This window comes from Phytophthora sojae (genome assembly GCF_000149755.1).
Source record: "Phytophthora sojae unplaced genomic scaffold PHYSOscaffold_25, whole genome shotgun sequence".
Classification (NCBI taxonomy): Eukaryota; Oomycota; class Peronosporomycetes; order Peronosporales; family Peronosporaceae; genus Phytophthora; species Phytophthora sojae.
Genome location: NW_009258139.1, coordinates 89,917 through 113,225, shown reverse-complemented (window position 1 = coordinate 113,225; position 23,309 = coordinate 89,917). Strand labels below are relative to the sequence as shown.

Here is a 23,309-nt window from a genome sequence, read left to right as displayed (position 1 = left end):
CTGGTTAGTCATGGCAGTCGTGTTATGGTAACTTCAACTTCAACGCGTTCAAGTATCGTTTTGCTCCCCATCAATCCTCAGATCTTGTCGTTTGCTCGACTTCGAGCAACGCACCGATCCGTTCCCTGGCACAACAGCAATTCAAGCGCCTCGGCGATCCGAGTCCAGCTCTCGGCGTGGGCAATGGCCTCAGGCAGATAGCCAAACTTGCGCTTGATCTCACCGCGCACGAGTCTCAAGTACTGGCGCACTTCACCCGCCACGAGACGGAGGCGAGTTGCCATGTCTTCTCTGCGCTGCTGCTGCACGTTCACCAAGTGCTCGGCTTCTGCTACGCGTTGCTGAAGTCGCTCTTGCGATTCGCGTAGCTCAGCGATCTCTCGAATCTGTTTGACGTGTTCCGCGGCTAGTTTTTCAGGAACCCGTCCAGCATCCTGTATCTGCTCTTTCAGCCGCTTCATCTCTGCGTGTTGGGCCTCGTAGAGAGCTGCCTTGCGCTGCTGTAGAGCAAACGACTGCGCCAAGTGTTCTTGGAGCCACGATAGACACTTCGTCGCGACGGCGTCTAGTCCGGTCACTAGAGCTGCAGAGTTCACGGGAGCTGAAGACGATGATGATGACGATTCTGCATCTTCTTCCGCATGATCGGGAGTCACCGGGTCCTGGTTGTTGATGGTAATAGTGCCGGTACCATCGTTCTGGCTTGTCGTGGCTTCCGCTCTCTGCTTTTCGTCCTCCTTGGCGACCTTACTCTGATCTCCGCCACTCATGGACTCGTCGAGGCTCTCGCGCAGCGCTACAAGACGCTCAAGATGCAGGCGGAACGATTCGCCCAATGCCGCCAGTTGTGCCTCCGCTTCGTCCGCTCGACGCTTCCTGCTCTCGCTTTGAAGCTTCAGCGTGCCATTTTCACGCCTGAGTGTTTCGACCCGCAGCTGCAGAGCCTCTCGCTCTGCTTCCAGCTCGGCCGTGGCTAGTTCCAAGGCGCCTCGGGATTTCAACGAGCTTTCGACAGTGCGGAGTTGCTGCTGCAGCTGCTTAGCGCGTTCAACTTCTCGTGCTGCTCGGCGGCGAGCAGGGGCCATTGCGGCCATGTGAGAGACCGCCTTGTCCTTCCAGGCCAGGAGTTCCCGCACCTCGCTCTGCAGCTGCCGACACTCTTCACGCAGAAGAAAATTCTCATGCTGGAGCTGCTGTAAAGGCTCATACGCCAGCAGAGCCTCCGCGGCTGCCATCGCTGCTGACGGTGCTGGCCGAATGAGGCTTTCGACGCTAGCTGTCAGGGATGGTTTCACGAGTGTGCTGAAACAGTCGAGATGGCTAACGGACGAGAGACTCTTGCGTTTGCCGCACAACACCGACCCACGCGTTGATGGGCGGGTGGAGTTTCTCGTTGATGTGGAAGAAGTTGCTGTAGTCTCGTTCGTGGAGTTGCTCACTGCTTCCTTCACACCGTCGCTACTGTGGGTAGCTGCAGCATCCTCGATATGGACGAATATTGCGGCTCAAGTAATGCTAAAGAGGATGTCGGGACGAACCACCCACACTCGCGCTGCATCTCCGCCATCACACATCACCGCGAATCGCCACAACAACAAATGATCTACTGTACAAGTCTTATCCATATCCCAGTTGCTCGGTGCCGATGTTGTCGTTGAAGCACTGTGCATTGCCGCACCTTCCTCTCTAGTTTGTTCGCTGTGATACCTGCCGTCATCGACTCCAACGCAGCGACTGCCCAGGCGCCAGGGCTGCTGTCCCGAGTACTGTTAGCGTTGCCCGAACGGCACAATAGCCGGTAGGGTAGTTTAGTTGCTAGAGGAGATATGTAGTTCATGCCATCGAGTCCTCTCGAGTGTGTGCGTCAGCTCGTTGCTGCACCAAACAAGAAGTCGCCGCAGCCAGCACTGATGGGGTGGCGGTGACCTTGCGCGCACTTCAACCAGCGCCTTACCGCGCGCCTGTACTCAGGCTCCCTATCAAAATCTGTTTTCGTTTGCGCGTCTCTCGAAACCTGGCAGAGGAACAGTCTGGCCAAGTTACAGTCTGGTCAAGTACAATCACACGAGGAGAGAACTCAAGTCGAGTTGAGTCGCTCGTACGGACGCAGAGTAGACGAACGCACGCCCAGGCCCCGACAGCAGCAGCCGCAGCAGTAGCAGCCCCAAGCAGCGGCGCTCAGTCCGGAAGAAGAAGTCTCGGCCGAGATGAACACGTGCGCGGTGCAGGACGTGGCGACGCTGAGGCCGGCCGACCACATCTGCATCTGGGACACAAGTCGCTGGCCGTTCCGCTACACGCACCACGGCATCGTGTTCGCCGCCGCCGAGAGCGCGGACGACATCACCGTGGCCCACGTGTGGTCCCGCAAGAGCGGGCTGCGCGAGTCGCAGGCGGACTCGCGCTTCCAGCTCACGAGTCTGCGCGAGTTCCTGAACGAGCGGCCGACGCGCGACATGCGCCGCGTGCAGTACAACTCGTCGCTCGTGGCGGAGGCCAGCTCGCTGCTGGGCGAGGTGCACCGCGCGCACGCGGACGCGCCGCCCGTGGTGCTCGCGCGCTGCCGCTTCCTGCTGGGGCTCGGCCAGGGCCACTTCAGCATCCTGTCGCTCAACTGCGAGCACGTCGCGCTATGGTGCACCACAGGCGTGGGCTGGTCCAAGCAGCTGCTGTCTCGGACGGAGACCAAGGTGCCGTTCCTGACCTCGTCGGCCAAGGCGGCGGAAGCGCTCGAGCGGCTGGAGGTGCAGCTGCAGGCCATTCGAGAGGAGGCCAAGGAGAAGAACAGGAAGCTGGAGGAGCTGGCAGGGAAGAGGGTGTACCTGAGGCTGAAAGACAGCGGCAAGTTCGCCAGGAGGTTCGGCGACGCCTTGTACTTGGTGGCGGACGACCCGAGCGAGAAGGACTGGGCATTCAGACAGAGGCCGACGAGCTTGAAGCTGGCGGTGCGAGTCTCGGCGTACAACTGCGTGCGCGTAGAGTTTGAAGACTACGAGCAGCCTGGAGAGGTCCTGTACGCGAGCACTACGGGCCTGAGACTCACGCGCCGCCGAGCGCTGCAGTTCAAGCGCTCGTTCCAGTTCGAGCTCGGATGGGATGGAGAGCTGCAGAGCTTGCGCCACCGCCGGTGGTTCGTCGGTGCGCAGACTCGCGATGGACTGCTCCGGCCCTTCAACTCTCGGGACAAGGCTGCTTTGTTCGAGATTGTTGACGCCGATGACATGGACGCTCAGAGCCCAGTGATCGAGCCGTCTCCCAGCGACTCGGAGGACGATAACACTGAGTCTCCTGCGGACCGACACAGCAGTGGAGCTCAAGTTGGGCCGGAGTCGGAAGCTGCTGATGTAAAAGAGGAGGCAGACTCAAGCTGACAGAGGAAATGGACGTGTACGTATCCGCTCTCTATCTATTTCCTAACGCGGACAGCGGCAGTCAAGTCAACACCCGAAGTATTTTAATATGTGAGTTTTGTGCATTCTTAGCACCTTGCGTTCGTGTTCCACCTTGCTTGCCTATTTGTAGGTGAAGCCCAGCTCACGCTGCCCTCGGAATGGTGACGCCTGCAACGATTTCCTTGTCATTGCTGCGTCGGGGCTGCTGTGATGGCGAGTGACTTTGAGGACGACGTCCTGGGGGACGTGGATGCCATTTGCGGGTGGGAAGCCGCTGACTTCGACGATGACCTTCTGGGTCGTGGTCGACGGCGTACTGCTCAAGCTCCTGCCAAAGGTACAGCCAAGCGGAAGCCCCAAAAGCTGCCCGGGAGCTCAAGCTCTGGTGCCGCGTTGTTACCACTGGATAAAGCTCAACTACAACAACAACAGCTTGATACATCGCCAGATAAAATACGTCAAGTTGTCGATCGAGTCCCAGACAAGAAGGACCGACCTTCTGTTGTTCGCAAGCCAAAACAAAAACAGTCTCGAGAAACAAAGGAGCCCCAACACGAGGCACCCGCCAAGCCATCACCACGAACCGCTTCTATCCTCGAGGAGAATGCTGCTATTGCAGCTCTTGGACGCCAGCGACGAATGAAAGTCGTTGCAGCAGCGTTGGTAGCGAATGTACCTCGGAAGCAGGGCATCGCCTCGGTCGTCTCGGCATATTTCGATGGCGGATCGGATGATGAAGAAACGGAATCGAATTCGCTGGTGCCGTCTTCAGCACCACAAAAGCAACCAGAAAAACTGACCCGAGTCGTCGAGCCTTCGACTGCCCCTGCGCGGTCTATTGATCCACCCAAGAAGATCCACCCTCCGCTGCCACTCCCACTGCTCAGTATCAATCCAAATGCTGGCGGCAATGAAACACGACTATCCGGAAAGGATGAACCAGCATCGAAGGCACCACGGCATTGGCGACGACATCGGAAGCAGAAGAAGAATAGTTTGCTGCCGTCACGAGATGAATCTGAGCACTGGGAGTCTAATTTCCCTCCCAATCTCCGCCGATTCCATTCACCAAGGAACTATCCAGCAGGGGGCTCTGATAGCACCACCAGTCTTGTGTCGTCTTCGTTTACAAGTAATGTCCGAGCACCTTTGGCAGCTTCCGGTGATGTTGCACAGCGAACCAAGGAATTATTGCCTTTGATTCATCACACGACCGAGGGCTTCCACAATGTCACGGTGGTTGACTCTGCCGTCGATGGCGACGAAGTGGACACGAAGAACTTGCGAGACGTAGAGCGCGATGTGGAGGAGGAGGACGAAAACTGGACCCACTGTTATGACGACCCGGAAGCGATCACCAAAAGCATGGCGGGGCTCATCCAAGCTCTTTCAACCTTCGCGGCGGATGGCAAGAAAAAGAGGCCCTCCCAAGTCGGCAAGAGCAGGAAGCGGCGAGCTAAGCTTCAGCGGCAACAGCAGCAGCAACACACTTCGGCGTATCCTCCAGTATTGAGACTTCCACAGCCTGGAGAAATGAACGTCACTTCTGGTATACCTTCTACCAGTACTGGAAAGCAGCAAGAAAACTCGACGCGGAAGCACCGCAAACTTCCGAATAGCGTTGCAGCCCCAACATGAAGTAGCAGGCGTTTCACTCCAGCTTCCTTGTCGCTTCCACACAAATAGGCGCCGGGTCGTGTCGAGGCCAGTTTATCCGCCAGTTCCTCATGCGAGAGCTTCCGCGCCGCTTTCTCGTGCTCTTCTTGGCCGTTCAGGGGGCACTTCTCGACCACTTAGCACTTGGGTTTAGCTGTGACGGTGGCTGCAGCGGTCATGGAGCGTGCCAACGTGCTACTGGAAGGTGTACATGCTTCCCAGGCTTTGGCGGGGCTACATGCGCCTCAAGACTTTGCCCCATGGGCGCTGCGTGGGTGGATCGAGCGTGGGGGATCGACTTGGCGCACCAACCAGCGGAGTGTTCGGCCATGGGTCGCTGCGACCGAACCACGGGGACCTGCACGTGCGAGTCCGGCTTCGAAGGCTTGGCATGCGAGAGACTCTCGTGTCCCAATGCGTGCTCGGGCAACGGCCGCTGCGTGAGCATGCGGGACGCTGCAACGCTACGCGACGATCGCCAATTCTTCGTGAGCACAACGTACACGCTCTGGGACGCCGACAAGATTATGGGGTGTCAGTGCGACCCAGGCTTCACTGGAATGGACTGCTCCATGCGTATGTGCCCCCGGGGCGACGATCCGTTGACCACGGGGCAAGTCAACGCTGTTCAGACGGTCACCTGCACGTGCAACAGCTGCACGGGTACTTTCGCGCTCTCGTTTCGTGGGCGGGTGACGGCAAACCTCGCGTCGACAGCCACTTCGAGCGACTTGGAGACGGCACTGGAAGCACTGGACAACATTTATGGTGTGACTGTCGTAGCTGCTACCCCGCTTTGCAGTTCTGGCGGGACCACGACAGCTATCACGTTCACGAACAACCCAGGAGACCTACCGAGCCTTCAAGTGCTCAACAACCTCTCGAACGGCGGCACAGTGACAGTAACAACCACTACGACTGGCACGCGCGAGAGCGCCTATTGCTCGAACCGCGGCATCTGCGACTTCGCTACTGGAGTGTGCAAGTGCTTCGCGGGATTCTTCAGCGGGGACGGAGCTCAACCCGCCAGCGCGGGCCAACGAGGCGACTGTGGCTACCAGAATGGAGCTTCGGTTTGCCCGTCCACCACCAACGGCGTGTGCGATGGCAAAGGCACTTGTTCTGGAGCGCCGTACGTATGCACATGCAATTCAGGCTTCACGGGCTTCGACTGCTCGTTGCGCGAGTGTCCGAAGGGTGCAGCGTGGTTCGATGGCGCTACAGCCCCAAACACAGCGCACGCTTTGGCTCAGTGCTCTGGCAGAGGATCGTGCAGTACTTCGACAGGCGTTTGTACGTGCCTCGCTCCATTTACGGGGGCTTCCTGTGACTTGATGAAGTGTCCTGCAGGAACGTCAACGGTGACCGGAGCCACTTGCAGCGGTCGAGGCACGTGCAAGAGCATCCTGCAGCTCTCAGCGGAGGCGACGGGCCCTCAGGGCAATCTACTGGGAGTGACCTACGGAGCGACGCCAAACGCACTAGCCACGTGGGACGCGCTGAAGATCCAGGGCTGCGACTGCGAGACCAACGACTACTTCGGTCCGTACGAAAACGCCTACGGAGACTTCACTGGCGGACACGACTGCTACGCGCGGATGTGTCCGCGTGGCGCCGACCCGTTCGAGGTCGGCAAAGTGAACGAGAAGCAGACACTGACGTGCACAGCCGACGGAGGTCAGTTCACGCTCACCTTTCGAGGCGAGACGACGGCGGTCATCCCGTTCAACGCGGGGACAGCTCAAGTCCAGTCGACGCTCCAAGCGATCGACAGCGTTCGCACAGCCACGATAACCTTCGACTCGGGCACCACAGTGTGCTCTGCAACGGGCGTCGGTGCGTTCTCCTCTATAGTATGCGTTTACGAGTTGCCTGCAAGCTAGCCTAACGTGCGTGTGCATTGTGCGCAGTCACCACGATCGAGTTCACGTTCATGCAGGGCGACCTGCCGCCTCTGAGCTTCGACGCCTCGGCGCTCACGCTCACGAGTTCCACCGCCAGTCTGGCTGTCGCGGAGCTGGTCAAGGGCACCAAGGCCAACATCGAGTGCTCCGCGCGCGGCGTCTGCGGTGCGTGCCCGAACTCTATTGCTGAGTATTGCTCATCGACTGTCTAACCGGTACAACCGCTGTCTCCAGACCGCACGACGGGCAACTGCGCGTGCTTCCCGTACTTCCTGAGCTCCGACGGAGCCGGCAACCTCGGAAGGCGCGGCGACTGCGGCTACATCTCGCCGTACCCGAGCGTGGCGCTGTCCTGAACAGCGGTCACAGCCAACCGGCCACTGCTGGACGAACGCAATGGGATCTGATAAAGCAGCGACTTGATGCTCGTCACTTGCAACTTCGACCAGGCCGGCGGCACTGTGTCTTTTCGGAGCCGTCCATACGCTTGGACATAGTCGAAGCAGACATTGTGTACGGAACACCACGCTCGACTTGATTAGCGCCCAGTATGGTTCGAAAAATACTGTTCCTCCTCTCTCCATTCGTTTGGCGCAGATGGTACTACCGACCACCACGCCTAAAAGTGCGCGCTGCAACCTCTCACAAACCATTATCCCTCTTTTAACCACACTATCTAAACGTACCTTCCCAAACCAATCCGACCGCACTTTTACGAGTATTAACCGCCTCGCTCTCTTTCGGTCGCCAACCCGCAAAGACAAGAACGGGGAAGGCAGGAGGCGGCGTCCGGCCGGCACCCACCGCTGCGCGCACACTGCTCTCACTCGCCCGACAGACGTCGCCACATGCGCCATGGCCTCCGTCGCGGCGCCTGACAAGCGCCGGCGCAAGAAGCCGCGGCCGCCGGCGGCGATGGCCCCGCCGCCGTTGCCGCTGCTGCCGCTCATGGACTCGGCGCGCAGCAGCGACTTCCCCACGGGCGGCTCGTCCGAGTCCTCCGTGGTGCCGGAGCTGCCCGCGCCCTTCGACCTGTCGGCCAACAGCAACGCCAGCACCGCCAGCGAGCTCACGAGCTCGAGCAGCACGGCCAGCGCCAGCAGCTCTAGCCGCAGCGTCAAGTGGTGGAAGCGCGTGACGTCCATGCGCCCCAAGAGGCGGCGCAGCGGCAGCCACGAGCGCGGCCCGAGCCTCGACCAGGAGCTGTACGTGCGCAGCATCCTCGAGTCCTACGCGTCGTCCATGAGCTCCAACAACCCGCAGCTCTCGACGGACGAGGGCAGCGTCAACACGACCACGAGCAGCAGCAGGAAGGGCGGAGGCGACCAGCGCGCGTCCAGGAGGCACAGCGAGCGCATGTCCAGGAAGCACCGCGCCAGCGAGCGCGCCTCGAAAAGGAGGCTAAGGGACAGCGAGCGAGCGTCCAGGAGGCGCAGAGACAACAGGAGCAGGGCCGCGGAGCAGCAGGACACGATTGCAGCGGCGATAGCTGCAGACACAGATACAGGTTCAGACAGGGCGGAGAGGAGAGACGACAGGGACTCGGACTCCCCCGCGTACATGGCGCACTTCACGCCCAATGGAGACACAGCGCAGGACGAACACCGCGTGGATATGGACAGCCACACCCACGTGCACTTGACGGCGGGGGTGCCCGGGCTGAGCAGCGGCTCCAGTCCGGGGCCTTATGACGACGCGGGTCTGGACGACGGGCCTTTCGCTCCGAGCTCAGTTAGCGACGAGGAAGACAGGAACAAGAGGCGACTGCGCCGCCGCATGAAGATCGAGGCCATGCGCGCTAGATTGTTAGAGAAGAATCAGCACCGAGCGAGGGCGCGCAAGAAGATGTGCATCTTCATCGCGTGTATCGGCGTCACGCTCACGGCGTTCGTGGTAGCGGCGATATTGATTGCCCGCGTGGGGGTGGAGATTCAGACCAACTCGCTGGAAAGCAGTACAAACACAACGGTGGCCAACAGCACCAGCAGCAGTGGCAGCACCAGCAGTGCCGGCAGTGGTAGTAGCAGCTACAAGATCATTTCGTCTGGCAGCATTGGATCGGAAGCGGATTTGAGCTTGGCAGGATCAAGTTCACTACTACGGGCTGGCTCAGCATCTGACGCTGACGCCGACTCTGAAGACAGTTCCCAAGGAGATTCATCGTGGTCTTCGTCGGGATCGGACAAAGGCATCAGCGTGTATACAGACACGTACACTTACATCCACTGCATCCTGATGGTGCTATCGTTGTGGATGTCACTCGTCGTGGTGATCATGCACGTGACGTTCCGAAGTTTCCGTACGTACTCACATCCGTTCGTGTTGGAGTTGAGTTGCGTGCAATGTGGGTATTGGATCACGTCCCTACTTCGCGTGATGCTGGAGACATCGGCCTTGACGGACATGGCCTACCTCTTCTTCTGTATGTTCGAGTGTTTCTTCAACTTCGCGCAGATCTCGTTCACGTGTGCCATCGCATTCAACATGTATCGGTCTGTGGTATCGTACGCAGATGTGCTGATGGATTCGCAAAGTGCTAAGCGCCGATATCGTCGGTACACTGCGAATGTGTTACTATTGTCGGTAGTGGCGGCGGTCACGTTGGCGCTGGTGGGCTATCGGTCTGGAGACACGTACGATTATTACGAGGAGGAAGACTCTTCATCCGGATCGGAGATTGTGGATGACGAGGACACGTTCTCACCGTGCCTTTATCCGACTTGCCGCCTCATCCTGTACGTGTACTACCCGTTGTTGGCGTTCGGCTTCAACTTCATCTTCTACGTGCGGTTTAAGCGCACCATTGGTGAATCGTACCCGACATCAGCTACCGGAAGGCTCAACAAGGTGGCGCGGTCGTACCTGATTGTGTTCTTTGTGTGCTGGGGAAGCCTCATTATTCTGACGGCACTCAAGGTGGCCGACTCCTCCCAGGTTCCAACAATCGCAGCGTTCGTGATGCAGTCGATATTCGACATTCTGGGCGTATGTACAGCCGCGATCACTTTCACAAATTTCCACCGGTGTCGGAAGGCATTCGACTTCGGGTTATCACTCAAAGCCATCGATCCCAGCAGTATCGAGTTCGACGATCCGGTGAACATCGTCGGTGAAGGTACCTTCGCTATCGTGCTGAAGGCAAGGTGGCGGCAGGGAGGATACATTGATGGCGCTGCATCGAGGTCGATCGAGGTTGCTGTCAAGACGTTCAAGCACGCTCAGATGGAGTGCCTGGAACACATCAAGGAGGAGGCATACCTGTCGTCGAAACTGGTGCACCCATGTGTGATGATGACCTACGGTTGCTACACCAGCGGCATCAATCTCTACATTGTGTACGAGTATCTCGGCGGTGGCACGTTGCAAGACCTGATCGACGCCAACCGCAGTACGCCATTTTCGTATGAACGGGGGCTGCGGTACGCTCACATGATTGCTGTGGGTATGCGCTTCCTGCACGGCCTGCCTGTGCCCATTGTGCACCGGGATCTCAAGCCGCTGAACTGCATCTTCGACTCCGAGCAAGAGATGCTGAAGGTGGCGGATTTCGGTGAATCTCGGCTGCTGCGCACTCGCGACGTAGTGGCCCCGCGGCCGAATTTCTTCCCGTCAGCTGACGTTACGGTGCAAATGACGACCAACATTGGCAGTGCGTGTTGGGCTGCGCCTGAAGTGCTGAAGGACGAAGCCACGTCGGAGTATTCTGTGAAGATCGATGTCTACAGCTTCGGCATCATTTGCTGGCAGCTGTACACTTGTGCTGTGCCGTATGCGAACATCCCTGGGAGTGTGCTCGCAGTCGCCGAGGCAGTTCTGAGTGGCGTTCGCCCGCGCATCCCGCGCGACTGCCCTCGATTGTTCGCTAAAATTATGAAGCGCTGCTGGCACGACAACCCGCTGCGCCGTCCGAGCTTCGAAGACATCGTGCAGCTCCTGGAAATTGAGCTGGCTGAGGTGCGACGCCGACAACTGGCAAGAGCCCACGGAAGGGGGAATGACTCGGTTATCGCACCGCCGGTTCTTGACAGTAGCAACTTCGATGACACCGGACGAACACAGGGGACAGACGAAAGCATAGTGGGCGGCGGCAGAGCGCGTTAATAGAGAGGTGTTCACACCTCTCCGATAGTTTAGGATAGCAGTAGTGTCTGTCAGGAGAATAGTGTAAATGAACTCGTTTCAACCTTCCGCTAGCGTGTCTGGCAAGGTTTTGCAAGCGCTGCAGTAAAGATGAAGGCGTAGTTGATCAAAACTTCCTGTGTTAGACTGACTTATCGAGACACACTTGAATCCTGTGTCACAGCGACTTCTGCCGCTACGCTTAAATGATGCCGAGCACGCGCAGGCGGCTCTCGTACTCCGTTTGGCCGATGTAGCAGCCGATGAGCGCGCGGTCTCCGCCCCGGAAGGCGTGGCGACCGTGCATCACGCGCTGGTTGTCCACGACCACCATGTCGCCCACCTGGAGCTTCATGCAGAACTCCATCTCAGGCCGACGCATGACTTCCAGTAGCTTGCGGTGCGCCTTGTAGAACGCGCCCACCTCTTCGAAGCTCAGGTGCGTGAGTGGTGCGCGGTCGTAGTCGTTGTGGCGGAACTGTACGATGTTGCCAGCGTAGTCCACGCGGATGAGCGGCTCCATCGTGGCCAGGTGCGCGTCGTTGTCCACAGTGAAGTAGGGCAGCGACGTCGTGCTCAGCACTCGAAAAGCCTCCGGGTCCTCGCTCCTCAGGGTCTCAGCGACGTGGAACGAGTCCACATAGCGGCTCTCGCCACCCTCGCCAGCCTGCGCGGCGCAGTTGAAGATCTGCAGCCCAGGCGGGTCGCGCATGTACGTGCCGTCAGTGTGGTGCAGCAGCTCCAGGTTCGTGGACGCAGTGTCGTTGTATCCCTCGGCGTCGTTGGTGGGGTTCGTCGTCCACATGGTCCCGTAGATCGTGCGAAGCACGAAGCCGATCTTCTTGGAGAACTTCTCGGTAGCCTCCATCGTGTTGGGCGTGCCCGACACGCGCACCAGGCCGTAGGCGTACAGGTCGCGCATGAGCGGCTCGATGTCGTCCACGCACTTGCTGTAGTCGTGCGTGGGCAGCTTGAAGTCGGCTCCGGCCCAGAGCTGCTTCGTGGTCACGCGCGGCTGCCGGTACGACTTGGGGTACGGCGCCGTGGCCGAGTCGTCGGCGTTGCCGCCTTCCAGCGCGTACGCGTGGTCGCGCAGCCACTGCGCGTCGAACTCGCTGGCCGTGCACGGGGTGCCGCGCACAGGCGCGTTCCAGTCAATGGCCACAGCCCCGCCGGCGTGTGTGACCTCGAGGCGCTGCAACGGCGCATCCATGGGGATGGAGGCCGTGTCCAGCTGGCGCTGCTGCGTCTCCGGGTGCATGCAGTGCTCGCAGCGGCAGTGGTCGCGCAGCCAGAGCTTGTGGAACTTGGCGGTGGCGCCGTCCTCGAACGTGACGCGCACGGCCTGCTCGCTGACGAGCTCCGCCACCTTGGTGATGCGCTCGCCCTCCAGGTGCCTCTCGACCAGCGCGGACGCGAAGGTGCGCGCGCCCCAGGGCCTCAGCGCGCTCGCGGGGGCGGCGGCACGGGACAGCAGCGGCCGGATCACTTGAAGACGCATGTGTGCGTTGACTTGACTCTGGACCTTCTCGGCGAACTCGGGACTGATGAGTGCAGAGCGCCGACGCCGCACGCGCAATGAGCTTGAAGCTGCGAGAGACACAGATACGCAGGAAGAGGCCGGTGCACCTTGGTCTTGCTGCCAGCAAGTTGCTGGGGCGGGGATCGGCCGGGTGACGCCGCGGTTGACACGCAAGCGGATAAGTGTCGCCCATGCGGATTGGCTCGAGACCTGCCGCTCTGATAACGGCTGACGTGGCATCCAACGGCTGCAACTTCAGCTTCAATCGGCCAGCGTCTCCCAAAGATAGCGACCTTGTTCCACATGGATGCCGGGCCCTCAAAAGTTGGCGCATTCGGTTCCGGCGCGCGGAAGCCAAATGGTACGAGTTTGTTTGTTTGTTTCGAGTTCCATGCATGCAGAACGGGGTGGCCGACGTGAATGGTACGGCATTGGCCTGTGCTGCGGAAAACAATAACGTTGGTGGTGATAAAGGTGCTGCTGGAACGAGGAGCAAAGTTTAAGCGGCAGCTCTCGTGGACACCGGAAAATGAAAGCAAAGATGATGACGGTGCCATCCTCGCATAAAGGTCCTAGAGCACAGACACAGCAAGAAAAGGAAGGGAAGAAACAGGACTTTTGACAAACCAAGGTAAGAGCAAGCTCTCACACCAACCAGAATGTTATTTTACGCAGCTTTCGTTTCGAAGTGTTTTTGTCACAAGAGATGACAGCAGATCACCTTACTTGGAGCACCTCGGATCGCTGTCGACGCCGAAGTCCTTGCAAACCTCCCGTCCAAGTGCGTTGATGCCATCGACGACCCAAAGCCTGTAATCGGCGAATACAAAAATCTTACCCGGAGCGAATGCAAAGTTACTCGACGCCTCTCCAATGTGGATCTTGCCCAGCAGAACCCCTTCAGGGTTCCAGACGCGGACGCCGTCGCCGCAGCCAGCCCAGACGGTCGGTGTCCGTGTGCACCCCATCAGGGATGCCGCTGTCTGCGAAGGCAAACAGGCGCTTGCTTCCAAGCCGCTTGTTGTCGATAATGACGTAGGCGTAGATGGTGGCTGGGCGACTGAGGTCCAGGTCCGTTTCCCGAGCGCCCGTGTCGGACACGTAGAGCGTCTTGTAGTCTGGGGAAAACTCGAGGCCGTTCGACTCTCGGAAGCCGTCCGCAACAACTTGGATAACACCCGTTGAGGGTTCGAAGCGGTAAACTTGGCGGGGGAGCTGCGGCTCCGCGCGGAAGTTCTGGATGTGGCCGTACTCGGGGTCCGTGACCCGTCACTGGGTGCTGCCGCACGTCGTTTACGCTTGTGAAGTTGCGCCCATTGTAGCCGATGGTCAGCGGTTCAGACGTGTTCGTGTTCACGTCCACGGCGAGAAGCTGGGCGTAGGATTCGAGGTCGCCCTGGTCACACCAAACCTGCTGAGGTGGAGTGGCGTATTGGTCAGCACCGGGAGGGTAGTACGACGACCCACCGTTGGCCATCGTAAGGCCCGCGAATTGAGTGCTGTTGACGGAGTAGTCGTTGAGCGAGCCGTGATGTTGATGGTGTCCGCGAGCGAAGCGTAGTTGGAAGAGATGTAGTGTGTTGTCCTTTGTGTTGTAGACGCCGCCCTCGTGGAATGCCCGCCAGTCTAAATTGGCGATCAACTGGGCAGTCGTGTTGGTACCGATTACCCCGGCAAAAGACGAGTCGTACGACAGCAGCGAGAGCGCGGGGTTGATCGCGTTTCCGACGTAGATAGAGGCGAGGTAGTCGGCGCCACCGGTGGCCAGGGGTGTTGATGAGCGACATGCTTTTAGCTGTCAGTCTTGATCAAGGGTGACTTAGTGAGAAGCAGGAAAATTGCCGACTGACGTTCATCGCACTTGGTTTGGATTTGGTTTCACAGCGGCTGTACCGCTGCGAATGAGCACCGCACTAATTGCGAAGCAGCTTTCCGACCAGCCGTCACATCCAGCCAGAGGAAATTTGCACCTGGCAGCTTTAGTTGAAGGCCTTGCTTGCGCGAGGGCTCGGATACGGTGCGTTTGAAACGAAGGTGCCACTTGGAATCGTATATCCAGGCCTCCCTAATTGGGGGAAATGGTCCCCATTTCCCCCACTATACCTGTTAAGACCCGTTCCCATCCCCCACAAAAATACTATGGTTTTGAGGTGAATTCATGTTGGCAAGCTATTTTCAGATAATTATGTGGCTTGATAAGCATCGAGCTCACTCAGACCCCAAACAAACAGGAACATACCCAGGTGGAAGCGTGTTTCTCCGGTAATGGATCGACCCCCAAACCATCCCCACTCATCACAAATATTGTCAAATTTCCGTAATTGGTGGTATTGGCAAGTAGCGTTTAAGCTCAAACGGACGGCGAGCTGACCGCGAACTGGAAGAGGCCGTTGGTCTGTAGGCGATGCTACAGAAGAATGCAAGTTTAGGAGCAGTTTTATCATAGGCTATGTTAATAAATTACATACTTAATTTAAGTAAAGCGGCGCCAATATAAATACGTAAGCCCGCAAAGATACAGAGCTAGTCAAAACTTTTATCACGATTAGTGATATATAATTCTTTCGCTGGCATTCGTTTCTAGCTAATTCGTATGCGGATGAACCGTAACACTTTGAATATCGTAGGTTGAATCCAAATTAGCACCGACTATGCCAATCCCTAAGATATTTATCTTACTTTCACTATCGTCCCCCACCATACCCATTTGCAATACTTTTCATCTGGCATCACTTGCCGGAGTCCATCCGTCGGCGAAATGTGAAGTTGGGGAGAACCTAAGTCAATAGCCTCGCGAATCTATCGGAAATTAGGCTCCAAACCTTCATGGTCCAGACAGCGTTAATTAAGGGGCGCCACCAAGTCACCCTCGCCTGTCTGGAGGTCGAGGCAGGTGGAAAACGACGCGGGCCCTACCATTTTACACTGCTGCAATGAAGAAGGCTACTGTCGAGCACCTGAGACTACACTGCAATGTTTGTTTCACTGTAGATACGTTCTTTCCGGGTCTACTTAAGATGGGCTCTTCGTTTAGCTCTATAGCTGCTGGGGGTGCTTCTGTCGGCGGCAGGAACAAACGCAAAGCTTGCTCTACTGAGCTTCAATCTCAGGTTGGGGTGGTAAGCTAATAAGTTGGGCTGTGTCGGCAGCCGCATTGGTGAGACTCGGCCTTGAGAGACTTGAGGTAGAGTGCTCAGTTTAGTAATTTTGATAAATACATCTGGGCGTCCGGTGCCGATTCGTTTTTTGAGCAAAATCGGGCGTTTGGTATTTTAGCTCCGGTAGGGTGTACCCCTCTCCAAAAAAAATCGGTATTATTCCACCGACATCTAATGGTGGCATCTCGGGTCGCTGTCGGCGCCGAAGTCCTTGCAAATCTCGCGCCCGAGGGCGTTGATGCCCTCAACTACCCAGAGCCTGTAGTTGGCAAACACAAAGACCTTGCCCGGAGCGAACGCAAAGTTGTTTGACGTCTCGCCCAGGTAAATCTTGCCCAGGAACACTCCCTCGGGGTTCCAGATGTGCACACCGTCGCCACAGCCAGCCCAGACGTTGCCGTCGGTGTCCGTGTGCACCCCGTCGGGAATGCCGCTGTCCGCGAAGGCGAACATGCGCTTGCTTCCGAGCCGCTTGTTGTCGATGATGTCGTAGGCGTAGATGGTGGCCGGACGACTGTGGTCCAGGTCGGACTCCTGGGCGCCAGTGTCCGAGACGTAGAGCGTCTTGTAGTCCGGCGAGAACTCAATGCCGTTGAGCTGCACGAAGCCATCGCCGAGAACCTGGAGGACACCCGTCGAGGGCTCGAAACGGTAGATGTGTCGCGGGAGCTCGGGCTCCGCGCGGAAGTTCTGGATATAGCCGTACTCGGGATCCGTAAACCAGAGGTCCCCCGTCACGGGGTGCTGTCTGACATCGTTCAAGCCGCTGAAGTTGCGGCCGTTCATGCCAATGACCAGCGGCTCGGACTCGTTCGTGTTGACGTTGACGGCAAGGAGCTTGGCGTAGACCTCGAGGTCGCCTTGGTCGCACCACACCTGCATGGGGGGCGTGGAGTTCTGATCGGCGCCAGGCGGGTAGTACGACGAGCCATGGCGAGGTCCGGGAACTGAGTGCTGCGGATGGAGAAGTCGTCGAGCGAGACGACGGTCATGTTGATGTTGTCCTTGAGCGAGATGTAGTTGGACGAGACGTAGAGGGAGTTGTCCTCCTTGTTGTAGACGCCACCCTCGTGGAAGGCCTGCCAGTCCAGGTCGGCGACCAAGCGGGCAGTGGCGTTGTGGCCGATGACGTCCGCGAAGGCCGAGTCGTATGACAGCAGCGAGAGCGCGGGATTGGTGGCGTTTCCGACGTAGATGGAGGCGAGGTAGTCGGCGCCACCGGTGGCAAGGGCGTGAAGGTCGACGTCGATGAGCGACATGCTTTTGGAGCCTTGCGAGGGAGTCTTGGGAAGCAGGAAAGTTGAAGACTGAAGGAAAGGGAATTCGAGCTCGGAAGCCCAATGTTGAGCGCCTGAGACTCAACTGGGCTGTTCCATTCAAACAACTGCACACCGGATATCCCGCCAGCACAGCCAATGCAACTGCTTGCACCGGGCGAGCCAGTAAGAGATCTTGAGATGTGCTTAGAGCTGCAGCTGGTGAATTGACGTTCAACACTCCAAAATCGGTGAAGGAACTCCTTCATTTGCGAAAAGGACGAGAAGGAGGCAAGCGGACGTCGGCAGGTGCGAGGCCGTCGAAATGCAAGCCCCTGCTATGTGCTAAGATCATGGTATCATTTGCGTGTTAGCTGGGGGGGAGTTGTGCGCACAGGGCCAACACAAGCACGCGGTATTTGCGGAGGGGGGCCCTGCACCGAGCTTTCCAGCGCCTCGTGCAGTACTCGGCTCGCTAGACTGCTTGGCGCGGGGGCGTCCAGCCAAGCGCAGCCCGGCAGGCAACATGTTGTGGTAACAAGTAGTTGGCACTAAACATTAAAGTAGATCCAGCGTGTGTTGCTTAGCGCCTCGAAGCACTTTTGTCAGTACTGTAGCTACTTCAGACTACACGCAATGGTACAGTAACATACAGAATACAGCATTTAGTGCAGCTCAGCAGCTTGCTCTCGAACCGAAGTGATATGTAGTGTTACTGTGAGGACACTTAGACCCAAGGACTTGGCGATCAATTCCTCCAACTCGGTGGCCAAATTGACCAGACTTGGCCACTTGGCCCATGCTCGTGCTGGTGCTCGCTCGGTTGGTCAGCAACTTGCTGCCAACTTGGTTGGAACGTCCAACCAACATGAGTGTCAGCCTATTCTTTTACCGTGCACCGGGCCAGTCGGTGTGGCCCGGTGCACCACGCTGCACCGACTGGAGCTGACCCGGTGCAAGTATCCTCTGTCCAGAAGCATGGCATTCTGTAGTTGAAGCAACAAAGCAACGAGGATTACCACGTTTGATCACTAAGTCAAATTTCACTGACTTCAACACCGAAGTAGTTCGTTGCCTGGACCCTTCCCAACTAGCAACACACACTAAAGCGCTACACCTGTATTCATGCATGAGGTGGATGTAGTTTACCACATGGTTTCTCCATGGGTGGAAGAAGTTCTACAGTTGAATACTTCAATTAGCTGCTGCTTAGATTGATCGATACCAAAGCCATGCCTTTGCCAATCCAGTCAACAGGAAAGCAGCGATTACAAGCCGTTTCGCTAATTGAAGCATACAAAGGCAAAGTTGCATCTACAACTATGTGTGTGGGTATCCAAAACCTCGCTATACTGGGAACCGCATCGACTGCAATTGCATTTATCCAAATCGCTTATAATAGTTTGCAAACGTTCACGTTACTACCTCTCGCCCTTATCATTAGCAGCGCCAGCCATGCCAGGTTTCGGCTCGTTTGCCCATCGGTCATACAATGAACACCAAAGCGGCATCTCCGGCTTGGCCGGAATTCGTCTCGGCTCGTTCTTTTCGCTACTACCTCATTCGAGTCGTCGCCTTCACTCAGGCCGGCTAGTGTTCGGGCTGATCATGACTGCTTGGGCGCCGTAGTCTCCTTCAACAGCATCAGTATTAATCTGGTTAGCTCATGTAGACTACGATACAACATCAGTATAATAAACTGCATGCAATGCAGTATACAGGACAACATGATATACAACATACCATTGTTCGGAGCACGCCATACCGCATCAACTCCTGTCGTCGTCTTTGCCGCTTACATCAACGCGGAAAGATGTCGGAAGCCTTGAGCGCCGGAATCCTGAGTGGGCCTCTCCCCCAGGCCTCCGAACGCCAGGTACGAATGCAGCGGGTTGAGCAGTGCAACCGAGCCCAACAGCTTGACTGAGTACGACAGCTTGTACAGCTGCAGCAGCAGACGCTTGCCTGTAAGCAGCAAAATCAACTGGACCAAGAGTAATCCAAAGTCTTGTCACCAAGCATGAATCTCGCAGACATCTCTGACCAATGACCACACTTACCAAGCGCTAGAGAAGCACCACACGCAGGGGAGTGCTATCATGAAGAACAACACGTACCAAATAAAACAGGTTAGCAATAAGGTATCGCATTCGTTCGCTACGAGCGTACCGTTAGCGCCGTACTCGAGCGCCGATGTCTCGCATGATCATCCGTGATTTCTGTTTATTCTTCTGCCGACTTGAGCCCTGGCCGCGCAAATTCTCGAATGAGGCGGATTTTGCAAGAGCGGCAAATGGAAGTCGCTGTGAGCCACCCAGTCCGACACCTTGCAGATTTTGTTCAAATCATACAGTGGGTCCCGCGCCCGTCCCAAATATTATATTCCTAATTTTGACAAACGCTGGTCTTTGACATCTGGAAAAACAAAAAGGCGCGAACAGAAACTAAACGTAATTTTATCTTGACGTTTGCATATTGGTGTGTAGAAAGGACAGTCATACAAATTTCAAGTCAAAATTGGCTTAAACTGCATATATGCAGTTTAAGCCTTCAAATCTAAGCTGCATTATGCAGCATCCGGTTTGGAGGGGTTAATACGCAGTATCCGCGACCAATCGTCCATGTTATGCGGAACATATGCTGCTCTTCAATCACGAGTCGTGATTTTTTTCGTACTTTACGACGGCGCGCCGACCAGCTTGCGGAGCCCATACTGAGCGCCGGTCAGTCGGCCCGGTGGTCGGTCGGCCATCGTGGGCACTGAGACCAAGTCAACGTTTCAAGTAACATTTCCGGTGCGAGATGAATTTACACATTCCTGTAAAGGGAACTTCAGCTCGTTGCAGCCGCCTTCCGCAAAGAGGTTACAGTACGTGTGGAACGTCATTCGCCCACAGTGTCGCCGCCATTCTTAGGACTGCGCTCAGGTGCAGACATCCCAGCTTCGATCTTCAGACTTTCCACGTCAACAAATATTTGTCCGTGACTGTTATCACGTCGACTAGTCCCAATCCCAAGCCTTATCCTTGCGAATAGATCTGTGTTGGCAAGATTCTCCGTCTCTCCTGTACTGTAAGGATTCCTTGGCAAGGACTGATTGCATTCATACAAGAAGTGGTGGCGATCATGACTGAATTCATTCTCTCTACAGCGCCACACGAAGCACTGTGCCTTAATTGCGCCTTGCGGGTCTGCAAGACGCTCCTCGACTGTTGCTCTTTGCAAGAAAACACAACGAGGCAACAAGAACTAGTTTAAGCCATTGCCACGGCGTGCCAAAAGGATGCAATGTGACTTGCGGCGTCTATAGTACTTGCCACTTGCTACAGGTAGCGGTAGAACTCGTCAACACCCCTTGGTAATATAATAGCATTTTTTATTGTAATAGCTGCATGCACATGGTAACCTGCCATATTGCGCATTGTTTCACTGTGCGACCGTGTTGCCGGCGGAGACGCCACGAACAGGTTTCTTGCGCGGTAACTAATACTATAGTAATATATGAGATCAGGGTGTGATCAGAGATACTATAATAACACTTCGGTTGATATCTTATAGAAATTATCATTTCAAATGGGAACAGAAAGCGCAAGTGTAGTCTAGATTTGCAACGATTATTGTGCCTTTCCAAAACTTTGGCCAATCTGACCTCAAAAAGGTGGTCTTAAGTAGGAGAGGGTAGGGCTAGACCTAGGATTTGCTGTTGGTCTTGCATCGGATTACGGAAGTCCTACGTAGGAGTTCCGTCTTCATCTAAAGGGTACCTTTTTAGAAATAAGGAACGAATGGCCATGTTAAGCTGGCCATTTGGGCCTTCGTAGGACTAGATCAGGCCAGTGCGCCTGAAAGCATCTGTGGCAAATGCATAGTTTGGCCGCACTCATACAGGCGGAGGCTCAGGCAGCACCGCAACCAGGTCACCGTGCTCAGCGTGGAGCTACGTACGTGCGCTACAGGTATAGCGGTACTGAACGCGCTCACTTGTCGACCTACCTTTGCAAGCCATTCGCTCAGTTTACATTAAGTTTTTGTTTATGCATGGTCTTACTGGCCCTGGTACAAACTTTTATGATGTCTTACGTAGGTGCAAAAGTCCTACGTAGGACCTCAAATCGGAGGGCGTTTTGCCAGAAAGGCACAATACATGTAGTATTTTCATAGTTACCGATGGTTATACAATCTTACCGAAAGTGCATGCGCGGGGTCCGTGAGCGAGTACCGCTCGTCCAAGAACATGTACGACGTGTGCGAGTACGGTGGCGTCAACTACTGGTCCGAATTCGACATGACACTACCTGTCGCAGTTCGGCGCGCCGTCGAGCAAGACGTGGCTGTGGATGGCGCCATCTTCCTGCTCTTCTATTAATACGTGTTCCTGCTCGGCGCCAGCATACCTGCTCGAGTACCGTCGGTACCTGGCGCCGACCAACATCCAGCTGCTGCCCCAGGAGATCGAGGACGAGACGGAGGATGGCTACGCGCTGTCCAGGACGCCCAAGTCCAAGCACAACGAGGAGTCGAGCTCGGACACGTCCCATGACGAGGTGATGGTGGCCGTGCCGCGCCGCGAGAAGAACTTCATGCCCGCGTCTATGACGTTCACGGACTTCGGTACAAACGTTCACGAATTGTTGCTGTTCTATGTATACCGATTTTTACTGGGGTAGCAGTGGCCGATAGGTCATGCTGCTTGGCAGCCCAAATCGGGTTAATTCGGATCTCGGTAACTGAGGCCGGTAAAGTGAGGCCGGTAAGCTGAAGCCGAGTCGCTGTTTGTCTCTCAGTGATCCGCCGCCCGAGTCACTCACTTTCTGTCTACTGGTAGGCTTCTATAGGTCAGTTAATTAAGCTCAAATAGAAGGCCACTTAAACCACAAAAAACACTTCCTGTCTACTGGTAGGTGGATGCATGACCACATCCATCGTAGAACAGAACTTCAGCTATTGAGCCATTTCCCATTCTACCACTAAACCAAGTAACCAGCCCACGTACCTACCTACCTACCCATCCGCCTGCGCCCAGCTTGCACGCGAGCTACAACGATTGCCAGAATACAACCACCATGGCCCCTGAACTAACATGGCCATGGCTCTAGGGTCCGCGAAGGCTATGATTTAGTTGTTGTTTTGTTGTTTTTTGTAGTTTTGTAGGAGGCGTTTTATCATTACCCATGGGCATCCCATGGCATCTCCTGCCTAGTAAGACGATCTGAAAAGTAGATATAGCAAGGTTGGAAGAGGTGACAAGAAAGAAAAAGTAAACCCAAACGAACCTTAGTATTTGTAGCTTGACTACATGTACCCATGCCTATAGTGTATAATGGCGTCGATAATAACAACATTTAATGTTGTAGCTACAAGATCGAAAGGGTGATAGTATAGCCCTCAATGCATGAGGCCAAACTTTTACAGAGACATTGAGCAGACTCAGTTTTTTTAGACTGACTAAAGGCACTGAGTGGGATCGTATTTTAAAAAAGGAGTGATACAGTACGAGTCCGGTAAATGGGTAGATAGATTGCGCTAGGCTGCACGGGCGTGGTGAAGCGTTGAGACCAGGGATACCAAGAACATCGAGGGTTGACGCGGTGGTGCTTCCTCGAGATGTATACGTGGGCGCAGAGCCTTATTTAAGCTGTTCAGGGTGACGCTCGTATCGTATAATACACACGTCTACGTTCCTGATAGTCTGTGTACCTGTAGATACCGACAGGGTACCTATTGGTGTGTGTGTCTGTAGATACCGTACGGGTACCTTTAGGTACTATGCATACTCGATTGATGTATCTACAGGCACTTTAAGAATGGTATGCGTACTCGCCTTTTAAGGGTCGATTTGACCGTGTGTGAGGCAGTTGGATGCCTGGCCAACTGAGCGAAGATCGTAACTGAGCGCTTCGGTGCGTCGTTAAATAGAAGTTGGCAATACGCTAATTTTTCGTTGTCATGGCAATGCTGCAAGTCTAGGCTCTCTCCATTAGTGTAACGTGCAGGTTGTAGAGTAGCACGGTATTGTCAGGTTTATAACGTGGTTTAGTAGGTACGTCAATGTTGCTAGCGCAACTCTACACCCGATTGGCGCGACCTAGTCCTCAACAACTCCCGTACTAGCAGGCGACAAGGTGGCCATACTGTTTTCTTGGTACGAGATTCGCCAAGTGCTTTTTACATTCGAACGACCGTTGCCACCACTTCCTATTTCCTGCAACATTCGTGTAACATAGAGCTCTTGAAGCATTCAGAGCCACACAACAAAATCTCTACATTTGGTGAAAATTATTAAAATCTACTTGAATAGAATA

At 55.9% G+C, this 23,309-nt stretch overlaps 10 protein-coding genes across 10 annotated transcripts; 5 read left to right on the top strand and 5 right to left on the bottom strand.

The window, feature by feature from the left end:
* Nucleotides 1–77: 77 nt before the first annotated feature.
* PHYSODRAFT_535848 (hypothetical protein) lies at nt 78–1,235 on the bottom strand (the record flags this gene model as incomplete). The annotated part of the gene is made up of 2 exons (XM_009541545.1): nt 78–698; nt 801–1,235. The coding sequence occupies 2 exons, from the start codon at nt 1,233–1,235 to the stop codon at nt 78–80; spliced, it is 1,056 nt and encodes a 351-aa protein (XP_009539840.1).
* Nucleotides 1,236–2,207: 972 nt separating this feature from the next.
* PHYSODRAFT_566761 (hypothetical protein) lies at nt 2,208–3,480 on the top strand (the record flags this gene model as incomplete). The annotated part of the gene is made up of 1 exon (XM_009541544.1): nt 2,208–3,480. The coding sequence occupies one exon, from the start codon at nt 2,208–2,210 to the stop codon at nt 3,369–3,371; it is 1,164 nt and encodes a 387-aa protein (XP_009539839.1). The 3' UTR covers nt 3,372–3,480.
* A 122-nt stretch (nt 3,481–3,602) lies between these two features.
* PHYSODRAFT_343032 (hypothetical protein) lies at nt 3,603–5,030 on the top strand (the record flags this gene model as incomplete). Its single annotated transcript, XM_009541543.1, has 1 exon — nt 3,603–5,030. The coding sequence occupies one exon, from the start codon at nt 3,603–3,605 to the stop codon at nt 5,028–5,030; it is 1,428 nt and encodes a 475-aa protein (XP_009539838.1).
* An 89-nt stretch (nt 5,031–5,119) lies between these two features.
* PHYSODRAFT_535828 (hypothetical protein) lies at nt 5,120–7,308 on the top strand (the record flags this gene model as incomplete). The annotated part of the gene is made up of 3 exons (XM_009541542.1): nt 5,120–6,884; nt 6,959–7,117; nt 7,187–7,308. The coding sequence occupies 3 exons, from the start codon at nt 5,120–5,122 to the stop codon at nt 7,306–7,308; spliced, it is 2,046 nt and encodes a 681-aa protein (XP_009539837.1).
* Nucleotides 7,309–7,807: 499 nt separating this feature from the next.
* PHYSODRAFT_535845 (hypothetical protein) lies at nt 7,808–11,053 on the top strand (the record flags this gene model as incomplete). The annotated part of the gene is made up of 4 exons (XM_009541541.1): nt 7,808–7,986; nt 8,029–8,286; nt 8,482–8,942; nt 9,108–11,053. 4 exons carry the CDS (start codon nt 7,808–7,810, stop codon nt 11,051–11,053), a joined length of 2,844 nt encoding a protein of 947 aa, XP_009539836.1.
* A 220-nt stretch (nt 11,054–11,273) lies between these two features.
* Nucleotides 11,274–12,605, bottom strand: PHYSODRAFT_566756 (hypothetical protein; the record flags this gene model as incomplete). Its single annotated transcript, XM_009541540.1, has 1 exon — nt 11,274–12,605. Exon 1 carries the CDS (start codon nt 12,570–12,572, stop codon nt 11,274–11,276), a length of 1,299 nt encoding a protein of 432 aa, XP_009539835.1. The 5' UTR covers nt 12,573–12,605.
* Nucleotides 12,606–13,493: 888 nt separating this feature from the next.
* Nucleotides 13,494–14,070, bottom strand: PHYSODRAFT_251645 (hypothetical protein; the record flags this gene model as incomplete). Its single annotated transcript, XM_009541539.1, has 2 exons — nt 13,494–13,829; nt 13,891–14,070. The coding sequence occupies 2 exons, from the start codon at nt 14,068–14,070 to the stop codon at nt 13,494–13,496; spliced, it is 516 nt and encodes a 171-aa protein (XP_009539834.1).
* A 1,852-nt stretch (nt 14,071–15,922) lies between these two features.
* On the bottom strand, nt 15,923–17,010 carry PHYSODRAFT_251626 (hypothetical protein; the record flags this gene model as incomplete). The annotated part of the gene is made up of 2 exons (XM_009541538.1): nt 15,923–16,705; nt 16,735–17,010. The coding sequence occupies 2 exons, from the start codon at nt 17,008–17,010 to the stop codon at nt 15,923–15,925; spliced, it is 1,059 nt and encodes a 352-aa protein (XP_009539833.1).
* Nucleotides 17,011–18,802: 1,792 nt separating this feature from the next.
* Nucleotides 18,803–19,217, bottom strand: PHYSODRAFT_343027 (hypothetical protein; the record flags this gene model as incomplete). Its single annotated transcript, XM_009541537.1, has 3 exons — nt 18,803–18,972; nt 19,068–19,101; nt 19,191–19,217. The coding sequence occupies 3 exons, from the start codon at nt 19,215–19,217 to the stop codon at nt 18,803–18,805; spliced, it is 231 nt and encodes a 76-aa protein (XP_009539832.1).
* Nucleotides 19,218–21,241: 2,024 nt separating this feature from the next.
* PHYSODRAFT_251682 (hypothetical protein) lies at nt 21,242–21,851 on the top strand (the record flags this gene model as incomplete). Its single annotated transcript, XM_009541536.1, has 3 exons — nt 21,242–21,310; nt 21,411–21,650; nt 21,843–21,851. 3 exons carry the CDS (start codon nt 21,242–21,244, stop codon nt 21,849–21,851), a joined length of 318 nt encoding a protein of 105 aa, XP_009539831.1.
* Nucleotides 21,852–23,309: the final 1,458 nt, after the last annotated feature.